This window comes from Physeter macrocephalus, chromosome 8 (genome assembly GCF_002837175.3).
Source record: "Physeter macrocephalus isolate SW-GA chromosome 8, ASM283717v5, whole genome shotgun sequence".
NCBI classification, from domain to species: domain Eukaryota; kingdom Metazoa; phylum Chordata; class Mammalia; order Artiodactyla; family Physeteridae; genus Physeter; species Physeter macrocephalus.
The window spans coordinates 136,572,568-136,591,065 of NC_041221.1; the positions used below are offsets into that span (position 1 = coordinate 136,572,568).

At 42.2% G+C, this 18,498-nt stretch overlaps 3 protein-coding genes across 3 annotated transcripts in view; all 3 read left to right on the forward strand.

The window, feature by feature from the left end:
• Positions 1-1,129, forward strand: part of LOC102986895 (protocadherin alpha-6) — a 3,345-nt gene extending 2,216 nt beyond the window's left edge. Inside the window, exon 2 of the mRNA XM_055086909.1 lies at positions 218-1,129. Within this exon, the coding sequence (XP_054942884.1) occupies positions 218-1,129 (912 nt within the window). The remainder of the gene's footprint in view (positions 1-217) is intronic.
• A 3,846-nt stretch (positions 1,130-4,975) lies between these two features.
• LOC112064224 (protocadherin alpha-7-like) lies at positions 4,976-7,366 on the forward strand (the record flags this gene model as incomplete). Its single annotated transcript, XM_024121453.1, has 1 exon — positions 4,976-7,366. A coding segment is annotated over exon 1 (2,391 nt), but the record flags the coding sequence as incomplete, so codon positions are not given.
• A 4,847-nt stretch (positions 7,367-12,213) lies between these two features.
• LOC102987172 (protocadherin alpha-9) lies at positions 12,214-14,758 on the forward strand. The gene is made up of 2 exons (XM_024124074.2): positions 12,214-12,653; positions 12,727-14,758. The coding sequence occupies exons 1-2, from the start codon at positions 12,217-12,219 to the stop codon at positions 14,756-14,758; spliced, it is 2,469 nt and encodes an 822-aa protein (XP_023979842.2). The 5' UTR covers positions 12,214-12,216.
• Positions 14,759-18,498: the final 3,740 nt, after the last annotated feature.

The window sequence follows — 18,498 nt, forward strand, 5'->3', positions numbered from 1 at the left end:
GGTGGCCGACGTGAACGACAACGCGCCCGCGTTCGCGCAGCCCGAGTACACGGTGTTGGTGAAGGAGAACAACCCGCCCGGCTGCCACATCTTCACGGTGTCGGCGCGGGACGCGGACGCGCAGGAGAACGCGCTGGTGTCCTACTCGCTGGTGGAGCGGCGGGTGGGCGAGCGAGCGCTGTCGAGCTACGTGTCGGTGCACGCGGAGAGCGGCAAGGTGTACGCGCTGCAGCCGCTGGACCACGAGGAGCTGGAGCTGCTGCAGTTCCAGGTGAGCGCGCGCGACGCGGGCGTGCCGCCTCTGGGCAGCAACGTGACGCTGCAGGTGTTCGTGCTGGACGAGAACGACAACGCGCCCGCGCTGCTGCCGCCCGGGCCGGGCGGCGGGGCGGGCGCGCTGAGCCAGCTGGTGGCGCGGTCGGTGGGCGTGGGCCACGTGGTGGCGAAGGTGCGCGCGGTGGACGCGGACTCGGGCTACAACGCGTGGCTGTCGTACGAGCTGCAGCCGGCGGCGGGTGGCGCGCGCAGCCCGTTCCGCGTGGGGCTGTACACGGGCGAGATCAGCACGACGCGCGCCCTGGACGAGGCGGACGCGCCGCGCCAGCGCCTGCTGGTGCTGGTGAAGGACCACGGCGAGCCGGCGCTGACGGCCACGGCCACCGTGCTGCTGTCGCTGGAGGACAGCGGCCAGGCGCCCAAGGCCTCTTCGCGGGCGTCGACGGGCGCCGCTGGCGCGGAGGCCGCTCTGGTGGATGTGAACGTGTACCTGATCATCGCCATCTGCGCGGTGTCCAGCCTGTTGGTGCTCACGCTGCTGCTGTACACGGCGCTGCGGTGCTCGGCGCCGCCCAGCGAGGGCGCGTGCGGGCCCGGGAAGCCCACGCTGGTGTGCTCCAGCGCGGTGGGGAGCTGGTCTTACTCGCAGCAGAGGCGGCAGAGGGTGTGCTCTGGGGAGGGGCCGCCCAAGACTGACCTCATGGCCTTCAGCCCCAGCCTTCCAGCTTGTCCAGTAGTGGTGGATATGGGCGAGCTTCAGGATTTAAATGATGATCGTCTTTTCAAAGTAAGTCTGAATTTTCATAATTACCAGTTGATATTTATTTTGAAATGTTATAATTGTTTTCCTTAGGTTTATATTTACACTCTCCTATTTTTGAAAAATTTGAATAATTTTACATTATATATGTCTTTTCCTTTTTGTTAATTATTATGATCTCTTTGGTGTATTAATGTTGACTTAAAGTGGAATCAGACGTTATTAATATCATTCTACACCTCAAGATTTTTGTCTTGAACCTCAAAATTTCATTGGATACATTCATTTGTGATGCATTTAAAAATTTTCATTGGTAGTATTTTTTTCTTATTAATATTGTAGAGCTTTCATTACTTTCCATTTGAACTTCAGGAGGGTTATTTCACAGTTACTCACTTTTTTATAATATATTGACATTTCAGTGTCACTTTATTACACTTTTATCCTTTCAGCTTCCTTCTTCCTTCCTTTCTTTCCTTCTTCCTTTTTTTTTAATGCTTCCGTTTAGCCAACACTTTCAAGTTATCCACTTTGTTTAAGGACCCTGTTCATCATATCTTAATCTAGATTCCTTTTGGGGTCTGGTGATTCCAAGAGTCCAAGAATCTGTAGTGCTCATTTACTGTTGGCCTTTTTAACCATTTAGAGACAAAGTACATAGTATTAGTTATCAGACTGAATACTTCCGATTGGGTTGAAGAAGTGAATGGGGAAATTTCACACTCTTACAACTACCATGTGACACCCGTGGTTATTGCTCAGCTTATCAGGGATTCAAATATCAGATAAATAGTAATTCAACAGAATGTGAACTTTGACCAAGTACATTCATGTAAAATCTGCATTGAACTCTCAAACACTGCAAATCACTTATTTATGTTTGATTTTTATTTGGTGGGTTCCTTTTCGTAGAACTATTTCTTCTAATTTAATGCTTTCATTATTCACTCTGTATTATGATTTAAACTCTTCACTGTTTCTTTACATGCAGGAAGCAGAGAATAGTGTTAATTGTTGTGAGTTTTGAAGCCATCCTTCCTTGCCTAAATTCCCCCCTACCAATTTTGTTCTGTGCAGCCTTGCTTAACCTCTCATTTTTCAGTTTTCCACCTGTAAAGCTGGGATGATAAATAGTAATACCTATCATAGGTAATTGCTGAAGTACTTAGTAAGTTGATACTTATAAAGTGCTTATGATAGTATTAGCTAAATAGTAAGAGCTTGATAAAATTTGGCTATTAACATTCTGAAGAGGAATAGGAAAATCTAAAATGTCAGAAGATCATCATTATGGCTTCTTTATTATTTTTGTTTTATGTAAAGGCTATTTATGGCCTCCCTGTAAATAATTAATTTAAGATGTATTTTAATTAATCCAAGATGTCTGTAACATTTTGAATGCCACTGCAAAAAATTTTGATCCATTTTTCTACGTTGAATATTGAATTAAGATTTTGGCAGTGGAAAAGCATTTTGGATTTAAAAAATACATTTAAGCTGCTGAGCCTTTGGTGCTTTGCTGAAGGTGATTTTACCTTTTTGTGTTGTCCGTGTTTTCCTAGGAAGTATTAGACCTACCTTAAACTGGAATGGCATATGTTCCCACAGTTAAGTTGTCCAGGGCCCATCAGAGGACTGAACTGGCGTTTGTGCTCCCCAATGTGTTCATTTTCTATTTTTGAAATGGTGGAAACCATTGGTAGTGTTTCTGATTTTTAAAAATAAGTAAGCACACAATAGTTTTGTTTTGTTTTTTTTGGTGGCGTTGGGTCTTCTTTGCTGCACGCAGGCTTTCTCTAATTGAGGCAAACGGGGGCTACTCTTCATTGCAGCGCGCGGGCTTCTCACTGCGGTGGCTTCTCTTGTTGTGGAGCACAGGCTCTAGGCGCGCAGGCTTCAGTAGTTGTGGTTTGTGGTGCACAGGCTTAGTTGCTCCGCGGCATGTGGGATCTTCCCGGACCAGGGCTTGAACCCGCGTACCCTGCATTGGCAGGCGGATTCTTAACCACTGCCCCACCAGGGAAACCCCACACAATAGTTTTTAAACACATACTTAAAAGTGACAAATAGACTATTGTTGTATAATCAATAGTGTCATTTGCATAAATAGTGATATCTAACAACCATAAAAATAGTATGCTTTCTTAGGAAATAGAGAAGAACCATAGGCATCACTCATGAGTAAACATTTTAAAAATATTCTAGGAGGGTCTCTAAGAACATGATGCTGTGTCAAGAATGATTGAATTAACAAGACCCAGCCCCTGGCTTCAAGAAGTTGATAGAAAAATAGAGATATCTGTCATACATAAATATAACCATCTTAGAGGCAGAATATTATAAGAGATACAAGAGATGTAAATCACTGTGATTGGATTGAACAGAAATATCTGCCTATTTCCCTTGTTGAAGGAGTCCTTCAAGAGTTATGACATTTTAGTGGTTTTTAAATGGAAAAGTTTCCTTTGGGAGAATATTGAGTATAACCAGTATTCTTGGCAACAGAGGAACTTAAGTAAAGTACGCAGAAAATCCCAAATGTGCCTGGACACAGGGAATAGTCTGTTTTGGTTAAAACATATAGTTCCCATAGGAAAGAGTATGAGATAAAGCAGGAAAAGTAATATGAGAAAAATCTCTTGGGTAATTGAAGTACTTGACTAAGGAATTTTGACTCACCTCTAACATCATTTGAAAGCTATCAAAAAGAGTGAATCCATATGAATAAAAGGTGTTTTTCAGGAAGATGACTGCCAGGATTAAGAGAAGGATAAATGGAGTTGTGACAAGATGATGCAATAAGAAGCTATTGCAATAATTCAGGATAGCAGCATTATTTAAAACTCAATTAGGCAGATATTAAACTTGGAAAGCCTTAGCATACAGATGTTAATTATTTTATTTGCAGTTGGGAAAATGGATGTGAAACATTCAAAAAAACTTGCTCTGTTAAGTAGAACTAAAAAGGATAAAACACCCCAAGCTTGATTAAAGGACTGCTTTAAGTATGACAGATGGGTACCAACATTTAGCTGATGAAATAAACATATATTATAAAATAAATAATCTAAATCATGTTGGAGATTGTAAAAACAGGTGGATATTCATAAAACATGAGGCTTAGAAAGGATGAAAGGAAAAAAGATATGAGAACCATGAAATCCTGAAACAGAACATGTAAATTCTGATGAAAAGAGAAATTCAGAATACTTCGTCCTCGCAAAATGCACTTAATACAAATTCTTCCTTTTCAAAGATACCCCAAACCTTCCCTTATTGTACTTTCTTAAGAAAAGTATATGAATTAGTTGCTAATATTTCTTGCTTCCTAACAACAACCTTTCTAAGGTTTTCTTCCACTAGATTCTTGAGATCCTGGGTCCCTAGAGGGACCAGGAGTTTTCTTAACAGAAATCTAAGAAAATGGAGCTTCCTGGACTCTGAACAGAGGATTTTAAAACTTAGGGTTGCTAACGTAATTCAATTTGCCACTTGGATTTTTATCTTTATTTTAAAACTTTGTGGAAAAACATATTTTCAAGCCATGAGAACTACAATTATGGTCACACTAAACATCCAGAAGTTAAATCTCCTAAGAATGCCTTCAGCAAGCATGAGAAATGTTGTCCTACACTTTAACAAATATTTTTAGAAATTCAGAGATTGAAATAAAACTTTGCACCTTATTAATATAAAGTTGATTTTTGTAATTCGTACTTACTTTTTGGGCCACATGATGTCGCTCTTTACCATGAAATTCTCTTAATTCAAGACAAAACTAAGTCATCCCTTTTCACATCGGAAAGAGTCTCCGCTCTGTTTCAGTACCCGGAGGTTGAACAATGGCGAACCTATCAGGATAATAAAGAAGGGATAAGAAGATTCCTCTAAGTTTTGCGACAAGTTACGCAGTTTATAATAAAATACCAATAATTTGAAATGTACTCAAATCTAGGCGACTCGGGGAACCGGCATCTACTGCTATTTTTTATAATTCTCGCAGCCTGGGAGACCGGGAGCGGCCAGGTCCACTACTGGGTCCCGGAGGAGGCCAAACACGGCACCTTCGTGGGCCGCATCGCCCAGGACCTGGGGCTGGAGCTGACGGAGCTGGTGCCGCGTCTGTTCCGGGTGGCGTCCAAAGGCCGCGGGGACCTTCTGGAGGTAAATCTGCAGAATGGCATTTTGTTTGTGAATTCGCGGATCGACCGGGAGGAGCTGTGCGGGCGGAGCGCCGAGTGCAGCATCCACCTGGAGGTGATTGTGGACCGGCCGCTGCAGGTGTTCCATGTGGCGGTGGAGGTGAAGGACATTAACGACAATCCTCCTGTGTTCCCGGGAACACAAAGGAATCTGTTTATGGCTGAATCCAGGCCGCTTGACTCTCGGTTTCCACTAGAGGGCGCCTCCGATGCAGATATCGGGGAGAACGCTCTGTTGACTTACAGGCTGAGCTCCAATGAGTATTTCTCTCTGGACGTACCAACCACCGACCAACAGGTAAAGCCTCTGGGACTTGTATTACGAAAACCTTTAGACAGGGAAGAATCTCCGGAACTTCATTTAGTGCTCATGGCCACTGACAGAGGCAAACCTGAGCTGACTGGCACAGTTCAGTTACTCGTCAAAGTGCTGGACGTCAATGACAATGCCCCAGCTTTCGACAGAACACTCTATGCGGTGAAATTACCAGAAAACGTTCCCAATGCAACGTTCGTAATTAAACTTAACGCCTCAGATTTAGACGAAGGCTTGAATGGGGATATTATTTACTCATTCTCTAGTGACGTTTCTCCAGATATAAAATTTAAGTTCTACATAGACCCCCTAAGTGGGAAGATTATAGCAATAGGACATATAGATTTTGAAGAAAGTAAAGCCTACAAAATTCCAGTAGAGGCGATCGATAAAGGCCTCCCACCCCTGGCTGGTCATTGTACAGTTCTTGTGGAAGTTTTGGACGCTAATGACAATGCTCCAGAGCTGACTGTCACTTCCCTGTCGCTTCCTCTCTCAGAAGATGCTCAGCCCGGCACAGTTATCATCTTGATTAATGTGTCTGACCAAGATTCTGGTGCCAATGGGCAGGTGACCTGCTCATTAACACCCCAAGTCCCCTTCAAACTGGTGTCCACCTTCAAGAATTACTATTCGCTGGTTCTGGACAGCGCCTTGGATCGCGAGAGTGTGGCGAACTATGAGGTGGTGGTGACCGCGAGGGACGGGGGCTCGCCTTCGCTGTCGGCCACAGCCAGCGTGTCCGTGGAGGTGGCCGACGTGAACGACAACGCGCCCGCGTCCGCACAGCCCGAGTACACGGTGTTGGTGAAGGAGAACAACCCGCCCGGCTGCCACACCTTCACGGTGTCGGCGCGGGACGCGGACGCGCAGGAGAACGCGCTGGTGTCCTACTCGCTGGTGGAGCGGCGGGTGGGCGAGCGAGCGCTGTCGAGCTACGTGTCGGTGCACGCGGAGAGCGGCAAGGTGTACGCGCTGCAGCCGCTGGACCACGAGGAGCTGGAGCTGCTGCAGTTCCAGGTGAGCGCGCGCGACGCGGGCGTGCCGCCTCTGGGCAGCAACGTCACGCTGCAGGTGTTCGTGCTGGACGAGAACGACAACGCGCCCGCACTGCTGCCGCCCAGGTCGGGCGGCGGGGCGGGCGCGCTGAGCCAGCTGGTGGCGCGGTCGGTGGGCGTGGGCCACGTGGTGGCGAAGGTGCGCGCGGTGGACGCGGACTCGGGCTACAACGCGTGGCTGTCGTACGAGCTGCAGCCGGCGGCGGGTGGCGCGCGCAGCCCGTTCCGCGTGGGGCTGTACACGGGCGAGATCAGCACGACGCGCGCCCTGGACGAGGCGGACGCGCCGCGCCAGCGCCTGCTGGTGCTGGTGAAGGACCACGGCGAGCCGGCGCTGACGGCCACGGCCACCGTGCTGCTGTCGCTGGAGGACAGCGGCCAGGCGCCCAAGGCCTCTTCGCGGGCGTCGACGGGCGCCGCTGGCGCGGAGGCCGCTCTGGTGGATGTGAACGTGTACCTGATCATCGCCATCTGCGCGGTGTCCAGCCTGTTGGTGCTCACGCTGCTGCTGTACACGGCGCTGCGGTGCTCGGCGCCGCCCAGCGAGGGCGCGTGCGGGCCCGGGAAGCCCACGCTGGTGTGCTCCAGCGCGGTGGGGAGCTGGTCTTACTCGCAGCAGCGGCGGCAGAGGGTGTGCTCTGGGGAGGGGCCGCCCAAGACAGACCTCATGGCCTTCAGCCCCAGCCTGCCTCCTTTCCCAGGTTCAGAGAACGCGGGCAAACTGCAAGATGTTGATCATTACACGGAGGTAGGTCCATTTATACTGATATTAAAATATTTAAGACGAAATTTTATAATTTTATAGTATTTCATATTTATTTTTCTTTTTATAATATATAGCACGTTTTCACACTTCAGTATTCAAACGTTACTGTGGTTTAAAAATATTTAAAATTAATCATTTTTCCCCCCAGATTTATTGCGATATATTTGGTGAATAACATTGAGTATGTTTAAGGTATAAAACGTGATGATTTGATACACGTGTATATGGCGAACTTAATTGCTGTTTCTCAGTGCCATCAGACATTAACCATTCTCCTTGTGTTGGGTTTCTACTCAAATTCAAATTTTTCTTGGATAAATTTCTTATTACTGAATACGATTTTATTCCTTGTAATACCTAACTTTCTGAACCCTAACAACAACCAGTTTATATACATTCCTCCAAATGGCATTTATTTTTCATTGTATGTAGTTTTAACCTTACTTCATATACTATGTTTTGATAATATTTACACATTTTTTGGCGATTACTTTTACTTTAAGATCAGAGCCCATCCATTTTATTTTCTTCTCTCTCTTAGGGTCTGTTACATAGGTATAGAGAAACAGATATTACTATATATACTACATGTATATAGTGTTTATTGGTATTTTAAGCAGTTTAGTAATAAAGTACGGAATAATAATTTCTCTTCAAAATTTGCATGTTTTCATTTTCTTACCAAATTTATTATAGACCAGATAAAAATAAAATCAAAAGTGAACAAATATTTAATATTCCTTTCAACAGAATATCAAATAGAACATTGTACTATTTCAAGATATGTCCTTTATTATCAGATACTTTTTTACAGCCATGTCAATAACTTAACATTTTTGGAGTATCTATGTATAGTAACTCATTTCTTTTAATCTGATAAAAATCTTCTTACCTCTAATGATTAATATTGAGGAAAATACTATCAGCCCTTTGTAGATGAGTTGGAATATTATGGAAAAATATTTCACATTTAAACATATTTTATATATGATTTAGAAAAATAATTTGATTAGAAAAACTATTAATTCCATTCTTGCTGTTCAAATGATTAATTTATAAATCTTTATTACACAGAATATGCAGGATGATAAGGACTCATTAATTCAAGTTAACATTTTTAGTTTTGTTCAGTAAAACTTTGAGAGTCCAAGAAAGTTTATTATTTTTTTTTTTCATTTTTTTTTCTTGTCTTTTTTTGATCTTTGCTTCTTGTAGCTGTTTGACCTGCCTTGATGTTAGTTGGTCATAGATTTTGAGCATATTCCTTTGGAGAGAATGGTGGAACTTAATGGAATGGAATGAATGGTTTCTGGAACACTCAATTCTTAATTTTTTATTAATATATTTCTTAATTTCTTCAACATTTATGACCAGCAATGTATGACATTTTATCTCCTTTGCTCACCTGTAAGTAACCTGAAACCAGTATTATTTTGTGGCTTATTTTATATTTCTCACAATACCTTCAGTGCCTAAATTTTATTTGGCTATTAAAAGCACATTACATGAAAGAAATAATTTTAATTTTAGTCCTTAACTTTAATGGCTGTGTATTTTAAAAATATGCTTATCTTTACTGTACTGTTTGAATCAAATGTGGAGTTTCTCCCTTGTGAAAGTGATGGTACACTTAGATTTTCTATTCTGTCTATGCCTACCTGATTCTTGGATATAACTTTAATTACTCAATTCTCCTAAATGTTTAATTGGTTTTTAAAAATTCCTTAATTAGAAACAAGACACTTTCCATCACCTACCATTTATTTGACAACTCTCATCATTTCGATAATTTTAGTTCTGTGTTCCTACAACTCTCTAATTGGTATTCGAATTTCATTTTAGGGGTGTGCTTATCACAAAGATGGAGTCAAAATCTAATCTGTATTTTAATAATTTGCACTCTTCTATCTATGTTAATGGTTTTATTTGTTTATTTTTAACTTTTTATTTTATATGGGAGTATATAGTTGATTAACAATTTTGTATTAGTTTCAGGTGAATGGTAATGATTTTAGCTATTAAATATTTCCTAAATTGAAAGGTACCAGAGCTCAGTTATTAAATACTGTGGATTCTGGAGCTTCCTGGATTAAAACTCCACCTCTACCAGTTTTTGTTCATGTAGCCTTTGATAAAGCATTTGTTATTTCAGTTCCTTGGTTTCACATTCTACGCATGATGAATATGAATTCTATTGCATAGAATTTTTGTATCAAGTAAGTTAATATTTATAAAGTTGCTTATAAAACGTCTGTCAAATACTATGTGCATAACAAAATTTAGTTATTATTCAAAAGAGTTCAAGGAGTTAATAACTGGAAAGAGAAAAACTAAAATGTTAGCAAGTCATTATGTCCTTCTATATTACTCTTATTTTATGTAAAAGTTATCTTGGGGCTTCCCTGGTGGCGCAGTGGTTGAGAGTCCGCCTGCCGATGCAGGGGACACGGGTTCGTGCCCCAGTCCGGGAAGATCCCACATGCCGCAGAGCGGCTAAGGCCCGAGAGCCATGGCCGCTGAACCTGAGCGTCCGGAGCCTGTGCTGCTCAACGGGAGAGACCACAGCAGTGAGAGGCCCGTGTACCGAAAAAAAAAAAAAAAAGTTATCTTTTGTGAAGTTGTTTTCAGGTTAACCTACAATGTGTCAATATTTTGAATTCTTTGTGATAGAATTAAAAAACTCATCTAAAAGTCAGTTTCACTGGTTTTGGGAAGTCCAATTACCATTGTGGATGTGGAAAACCTTTTGGAATCTAGAAATTTATTTAGATAAAGTCTCCTCAAGGAAAGTTTAGACTATCCTGTGTTGACAGTGATGTCTTTTTTCATACTTATAAGTTGCTTCAGATCATTTAGAGGTCTGAGTAGGTGTTTGAAATCTTTGTTCTTTTCCATTAATGGTGTTTTCCCTTCCTCAAAAATAAGTACACAGTATGTTTTGATGATGATTTAAAAGTTAGTAGTAGTTACTGCCTATTAACCATGGAAGTACACCATTTATATAGAAAGTGTTATAGAATAACTTTTAAAATATAGTCATCAGTCCTCATTAATCATTAGTAGGACCCTTAGGGTATTCCGAGACATTGTTACCATGCCAGGGACCACTGAATTATCAAAACCCAGGCTCTGACATCAAAACGTTTGAGATAAAATAAATATATGGGTCATACAATGAAAGACAAGATATTATAACAGGCCCAAAAGCAAAGCTTGGGTTGAAAGAAAATCACTCCCTATTTGTCTTTCTGAAGGAACACTTGAAGGGGCATGGTGTTTTCAATGGTTTTTAAAAGGGTAAGTTACCCTGAGAGAATATTGAGAATAATGAATACTTCTGTGAAGGAGAAAATTAAGCAAACTTGAAGCCACACAAAAGCCTCTATATGACTGGAAACACAGAATAGTCCACCGTGGTTAAAACATATGGTTCACATAGAATAAAGTCAGAAAAAGTAATATGAAAATATCTCTTGATTCTGAATACTAGACTAAGTAACTTTGAGTAGTAGATTAAAGAATTTGGATTCTTCAGAAGTAAATTGGGAACTATCAAAAGATCTTGAGCAAAAAAAGTCAACACTGTGTTTCAGAAGATTGGATGGAAAGACAATCTAGGAAGCTACTGCAATAATTAAGGATAGCAGCAATTAGTTACAAACTTTTCTTAGGCAAGTAGCTGTAAGAATATGAAAGAAAAGATAGATATACAGGAGAATTAATGGTACGATAAACTGATAATTTTGCCTTTACTCTTGAAAAGCACTAAAATCTAGATGTAATTAATCTACTTGCAGTTTAGAATGAGAGTAGTTCACAAACGAGCTTTCCTTGTTAAATAGATAGTAAGAAGGAAAAATCCCAAGCATAACTTTAAAAACAGAAATTGTCCTAAGTACTAAGGATGAACAATAATGAATTTAAAATGTATGTATTATGAAAAGACATAATGTAAACTATATTGGGGATTGTAAAAAGATATTCGTAAGTATTAAGGCTTGGAAAAATGCAACTATATAGATATAGGAATGCAACACATTTCTGAAAAGAAATCACATTAATTCTAATAAAGAGAAAAATATAGACTAGTTTCTCCCTACAAAATATATTAAAGCAAATTCTTACTTATATTAAAATATTTTACATATATTCAATTCATAAAATTACTTAAGAAAATACCTCAATTTGTTGCTCAGTTTTCTAGATTTATTTTTTTCAGACATGAGCAAGTTTCTTTTTCATCAGTAGATTTCTGGTCTCCTAGAGACCCTAGGAACAGTGAGTCATCGAATTCTTCTAGGCAGAATCCTAAGTCTACATATGTGGGAGATCCTGAATTACAGAATAAAAGAATTTTCCAATTTAAAATCCCTGGTTGTTTAACTGATCATTTTTATTCTCACTTCATTTCTGTGATTATTTTTAAATTGTGTGGAGAGTTTAGTTTCCTCAGGTAACAGAAAGCCACAGTTTTGGTTTATACTAAACATTTAGCCGCACTTATTTCACTAGAATGCTTCCAACAAGAGAAATGTCGTTCTCTATTTCATCAACGATTAAGAAAAAATTCAGAGAATGAAACAAAACTTTGCAGGATAATGGTGAAATGTTTATGCATAGAATCTGTACTTACTTTTGGGGCCACGTGATGTCACTCTCGGCTGAGAAATTCTCTGATTCAAAGCCATCTTTTAGTCTTTGGAAAGACGCTCCGGTCTTTTATAGTCTCCTAGGGCAGAACAGTGACGAACACAGCAGGATGGGACTGAAGGAATCAGAAGATTTCCTCTAGTTTTGAAAATTTTTTCGCTAACTATAAAAAAGCTCGAGTGTTTGAAATGTTGTATTCAAGTCGAGGCGACCAAGGGGACCGGGATCTACTGCTACTGTTTATCATTCTCACAGCCTGGGAGACCGGGAGCGGCCAGGTCCACTACTCAGTCCTGGAGGAGGCCAAACATGGCACTTTCGTGGGCCACATAGCGCAGGACCTAAGGCTGGAGCTGGCGGAGCTGGTGCCCCGCTTGTTCCAGTTGGATTCCAAAGGCCGCGGAGACCTTCTGGAGGTAAATCTGCAGAATGGCATTTTGTTTGTGAATTCTCGGATCGACCGGGAGGAGCTGTGCGGGCGGAGCGCCGAGTGCAGCATCCACCTGGAGGTGATCGTGGACCGGCCGCTGCAGGTGTTCCACGTGGAGGTGGAGGTAAAGGACATTAACGACAATCCTCCTGTGTTCCCGGGAACACAAAGGAATCTGTTTATCGCGGAATCCAGGCCACTTGACCATTCACGACAATCCTCCTGTGTTCCCGGGAACACAAAGGAATCTGTTTATCGCGGAATCCAGGCCACTTGACTCTCGGTTTCCACTAGAGGGCGCCTCCGATGCAGATATCGGGGAGAACGCTCTGTTGACTTACAGGCTGAGCTCCAATGAGTATTTCTCTCTGGACGTACCAACCACCGACCAACAGGTAAAGCCTCTGGGACTTGTATTACGAAAACCTTTAGACAGGGAAGAATCTCCGGAACTTCATTTAGTGCTCATGGCCACTGACAGAGGCAAACCTGAGCTGACTGGCACAGTTCAGTTACTCGTCAAAGTGCTGGACGTCAATGACAATGCCCCAGCTTTCGACAGAACACTCTATGCGGTGAAATTACCAGAAAACGTTCCCAATGCAACGTTCGTAATTAAACTTAACGCCTCAGATTTAGACGAAGGCTTGAATGGGGATATTATTTACTCATTCTCTAGTGACGTTTCTCCAGATATAAAATTTAAGTTCTACATAGACCCCCTAAGTGGGAAGATTATAGCAATAGGACATATAGATTTTGAAGAAAGTAAAGCCTACAAAATTCCAGTAGAGGCGATCGATAAAGGCCTCCCACCCCTGGCTGGTCATTGTACAGTTCTTGTGGAAGTTTTGGACACTAATGACTTTGCTCCAGAGCTGATTATCAAAACGCTCTGGCTCCCTGTCAAAGAGGACGCACAGCTGGGGACAATCATTGCCCTGATCAGCGTTATTGACCGAGACGAAGGCGCAAATGGACAGGTGACCTGTTCCCTGACGCCTCATGTCCCCTTCAAGCTGGTGTCCACCTTCAAGAATTACTATTCGTTGGTGCTGGACAGCGTCCTGGACCGAGAGAGGGTGGCGAACTATGAAGTGGTGGTGACCGCGAGGGACGGGGGCTCGCCTTCGCTGTCGGCCACAGCCAGCGTGTCCGTGGAGGTGGCCGACGTGAACGACAACGCGCCCGCGTTCGCACAGCCCGAGTACACGGTGTTGGTGAAGGAGAACAACCCGCCCGGCTGCCACATCTTCACGGTGTCGGCGCGGGACGCGGACGCGCAGGAGAACGCGCTGGTGTCCTACTCGCTGGTGGAGCGGCGGGTGGGCGAGCGAGCGCTGTCGAGCTACGTGTCGGTGCACGCGGAGAGCGGCAAGGTGTACGCGCTGCAGCCGCTGGACCACGAGGAGCTGGAGCTGCTGCAGTTCCAGGTGAGCGCGCGCGACGCGGGCGTGCCGCCTCTGGGCAGCAACGTCACGCTGCAGGTGTTCGTGCTGGACGAGAACGACAACGCGCCCGCGCTGCTGCCGCCCGGGCCGGGCGGCGGGGCGGGCGCGCTGAGCCAGCTGGTGGCGCGGTCGGTGGGCGCGGGCCACGTGGTGGCGAAGGTGCGCGCGGTGGACGCGGACTCGGGCTACAACGCGTGGCTGTCGTACGAGCTGCAGCCGGCGGCGGGTGGCGCGCGCAGCCCGTTCCGCGTGGGGCTGTACACGGGCGAGATCAGCACGACGCGCGCCCTGGACGAGGCGGACGCGCCGCGCCAGCGCCTGCTGGTGCTGGTGAAGGACCACGGCGAGCCGGCGCTGACGGCCACGGCCACCGTGCTGCTGTCGCTGGAGGACAGCGGCCAGGCGCCCAAGGCCTCTTCGCGGGCGTCGACGGGCGCCGCTGGCGCGGAGGCCGCTCTGGTGGATGTGAACGTGTACCTGATCATCGCCATCTGCGCGGTGTCCAGCCTGCTGGTGCTCACGCTGCTGCTGTACACGGCGCTGCGGTGCTCGGCGCCGCCCAGCGAGAGAGCGTGCGGGCCCGGGAAGCCCACGCTGGTGTGCTCCAGCGCGGTGGGGAGCTGGTCTTACTCGCAGCAGAGGCGGCAGAGGGTGTGCTCTGGGGAGGGCCCGCCCAAGACAGACCTCATGGCCTTCAGCCCCAGCCTACCTCAGTGTCCTGGATCTGTAGATGCAACCGGAGATCCACAAGCTTCTTTGGACTCCTCTGGGAAGGTGGGTTGCTCTAATATTTTATTTGTTTATGTATGTATTCATTTAGTCTTGAAAAATATTTTAATTATCCTATAAGATACTTTTAAATAGTTTTTATCCATTTTTTTCTAGTTCTGCCAGGATGTTCAATTTTATTTCCGGAAAGTGAACCTTAACTTTGTAACTGACTTTTGCTTCGACTTCCAGTTGAGAATCGTTATAAACCGTACACTGAACAGACATTTATTAGGGCTGAATCCATTTTATTTAAAACCTGTTGTGGGAGTCATATTGAATTCCTGATTAATTGCTGCCACCATACCTGAAAACTATTAGGTGAAAACAAATTTAGTCATTACACATTAAGTTAACTGCAACACCACTCTATCAAATGATAATTTATTTCTAAAGTAAGCATGGTAGTTTAGTCTAATTACATTGTTTTTAAGCAACCCCATAGCAGATTTATGCAGTAACTGTTACCTTGTTAACTTATAGTTTCCTACCTTTCTGGATACGTGGCGGTCAGCACTAGTTAGTGTCTGTAACTTCAATAAGTAACTTCCAATATACCTAAAAAACAGTTGCTTTACTTTATGAATTTAATTTTGATAATAACTGTTTCAAATATAACTCTTATTCCCACCTGTTCAAAATATGTTTCTATACATTGTCTGACAGTGTAGATCATAAGAAAATGTTGATTGAGAATCTTTTCTACGCATAGAAATTTTTTTGAAATTCATGTTTTATCTGATATTGAAGAAAATACTTCCTGAAAGGTACTTTCTTTCCTGAAGAAGACTTTCTCCTTTTATTGAAATTTTCTGTTAGTAATATAATGCTGGGGCATTAAAGATATACCCATATTTCACACTTTGAATTCTCTTGAAATTGTTGTCTGGAACTTAACCAGTTTACATGAGGATTTACTTTTTCTCTCAGTATTCCAAAAGATAGAAATCTGGAGATGAGATTGTGCACCTTGAAAGTCACTACATGCTAAACTTACATTTCCTGGATTATGGTTTGCAAGTTTCAAATTGGTGGTTCTCCACACTCTATCTTTAGTCCAAGCATTCGTTTTGTTTTCTAATTTATATCTTAAAAACTTCCTTTATACTTACATTGCATTTTTGTAATGTGTTTTATATTTCTACTCAGGGCTTTTATTTTATTTTTTATCATGTCAGGTATTTTACAAGGCATTTCTTAATTGAAAACTCAACAGAGCAAATCAGAGTGGACTTGAGAATAGAGCCACAATATAACCAGGCACATGCAAGTAAAAATCACTTAAATATTTCAGTACTTTGTTTCTCTCCATAGGACACATGTTTGGTTTATGCTACAAAGCAATCTATTTTTTTCCCATTTTATTTCTTGCAAAACTTGAATATTCTCTGAACTCTTGTCATAAAACCTGTCTATGTCTGTTGGCACAACTCACCTTAAATCCAGACTTATATCTTCAAATATCTCTGTCCTTGTACTTTTTCAGGTTCCATATCCCACTTGTACTTCTATCTCAGACACTTTTGAGAGTGAAAGGGGCACTATACAAATGTATACAAGGCCACAGACAAACATGGAGCATATTCCAGGCAAACTGTTTTTTATGGTCAGCCTATCCTCAGGCCTGACAATGCTAACTGCTTTAGCAATATCTGGAGTCCTTATTGAACATTCTGCTTCCCAGACACCACCTCAAGTTTCTGAAATAAGTAGTATTGGCAAATTTGCATTTTAACAAGCATTCCAGGTGATTCTTATCCAACTGAAATTTTAGAGACTATAGCCCTATTGAGTTGCTTGGCAAAGCAAGTTCCTATTATTTGACAGGATGTAATTTAACTACACTACTTTTCATTCATTATTGGAGATTTGTATTGGGACATTTATGTTATTACCTGGTTAAAAATGCTCATTAACAGCAATGGAATTTAGTTTATATCATTACCTTGTGTTGAGATGATTAATCAATGATAAACTTATTTTTAGACTCCAGATAGTAGCTTACACTGAACATTGCTATTGTGGGTGGATAGATTAACTCATTACATTTTAATTCATGCTTTATAAGAAAAGTAACCCTTAAAATTAGAATATAAATAGACTTTGACCCTAGAATCATTCTAAAAGAGTAGAGAAGTATAAAAACAGAAGTTAGAAGCACACATACATCGATGAATCAAGTGACCCTCATTCCTGTAAATTTTCTTATTTATTCTATAAATGTTCTATTTTTCAGAGTTCAAAATTATTGATTTCTTTCAAAAAGTCATTAAAGTAAGAAATTAACCTTTGGATAAGACAAAACCTCCCATCAGTAAGCTTTCCTTTTTTTGGAAAAAGAGAAACTTCAACTTTTATCAGTAGCATATAGTATACTGCCTGCACTGCGAGGCATACAGGACCTTAGTTCCCCGACCAGGGATTGAACCCGCGCCCCCTTCACTGTAAGCGCGGAGTCTTAACCACTGGACCACCCAGGAAGTCCAGCATAGATATATTAATGGAGAATTTCAGTTACTGAATATTTGATTCCAAGAATTTTGAGAGAGAGAAAATATTTTTACTGCAGGTGATGAAAAACTTTATTGACACTTATAAAATTATTAGATAATGCCAAAACTGTATATTTGGGGTATTTGAAAAACAAGTATAACAAAGATGAAATTAGTTGTCTCTGAAAGTGGAAATCATAAATTTTTAATTATTTTATTTTGAATCACAATTAAGATTCTTTTTGCCCATGTAAGATGTGTATAAAAAAGTGAAACTTCCCCCGTATAACTAATTTCTCAATAAAAGCACTTTTCTGTCTTCTTAAAGACAGGAACACCACTCAGCCTGTGCAGCAGCAATATGTAAAGGCTTTATAGGGTGACACCATTCTATAGGTAATCATTTTATCCAAAGAGCCAATTTTGGCCTTGAGCATTATGAAACTAATGTGGCTAAAGTGAGCCCTGAGAATAACTGCCATTTATGAAGCACTCACTCTCCTTGAGGTATTATAATAGGCACTTAATATATCATAATTCATGCAACCACCATATTATTATTAATATGTTATGAATGTTATGAAAGTGAAAACTGAGACGGAGAGAGGTTAAATTATTTCCCCCAAGTCACACAACTAGTAAGTTGGAGACTAGGAATCAGAAGAGAGGAATTTCTGATGTTGAAGCCTGTGATCTCTCTACATTCTAGTGATGATTGGCATTTAGAAGTTGCAAATACCTCACAGAGAACTGATGCTTGAGATTAGTGTCTAAATAAGGTCTATTTAATATCAAAATAATGACAAGGAGAAGTGAATTAAGGTTTAGAAGTTGAAGAGACTTAAATTTGTTATCCAACAAAATGCTAGTACACTCAGTATTATACAAATATTAAGGGTGTTTTCAAATTCAGCTAAAGACAATCATGGTTAGGGAAGGAATTACTTCTCTGTGATTTTCCACTCAAGAAAAATGCTGCACTACGTATCGACAATGATTATTATTATATACAAAAGAAACGTAATGTGAGTCTTTTGAAAGTCCATAGAGACCCAAATATGTGAAAATAGAATGAAAAGATAGGAGCAAGAGTTGTTAAACTCATGGAATTGTACTTACACATTAAGCCACCGGATGTCGCTGTCTTCCACAAAATGGCTTTTCAGAACAAAGGCATGATCCTGTTTCTCAAGGACTAGGAAAGAGCTACATTCGGAGATCTCAGCCATTTCAGTAAAATTGGATGCAAGAAATCGAATAGAAAAATTCGGAGCGGTGGGTGTGTTCTGGACGCCGAGTCACTGATTTGTAAAACAGGAGAAAGTTATG

Excerpts from the sequence above, each read along its gene's own strand:
- LOC102987172 (XM_024124074.2), top strand. The coding sequence starts at position 12,217 with ATGTTGTATTCAAGTCGAGGCGACCAAGGGGACCGGGATCTACTGCTA. Across the intron at positions 12,654-12,726 it reads CTGTTTATCGCGGAATCCAG|GCCACTTGACTCTCGGTTTC; the intron begins GCCACTTGACCA and ends CGCGGAATCCAG.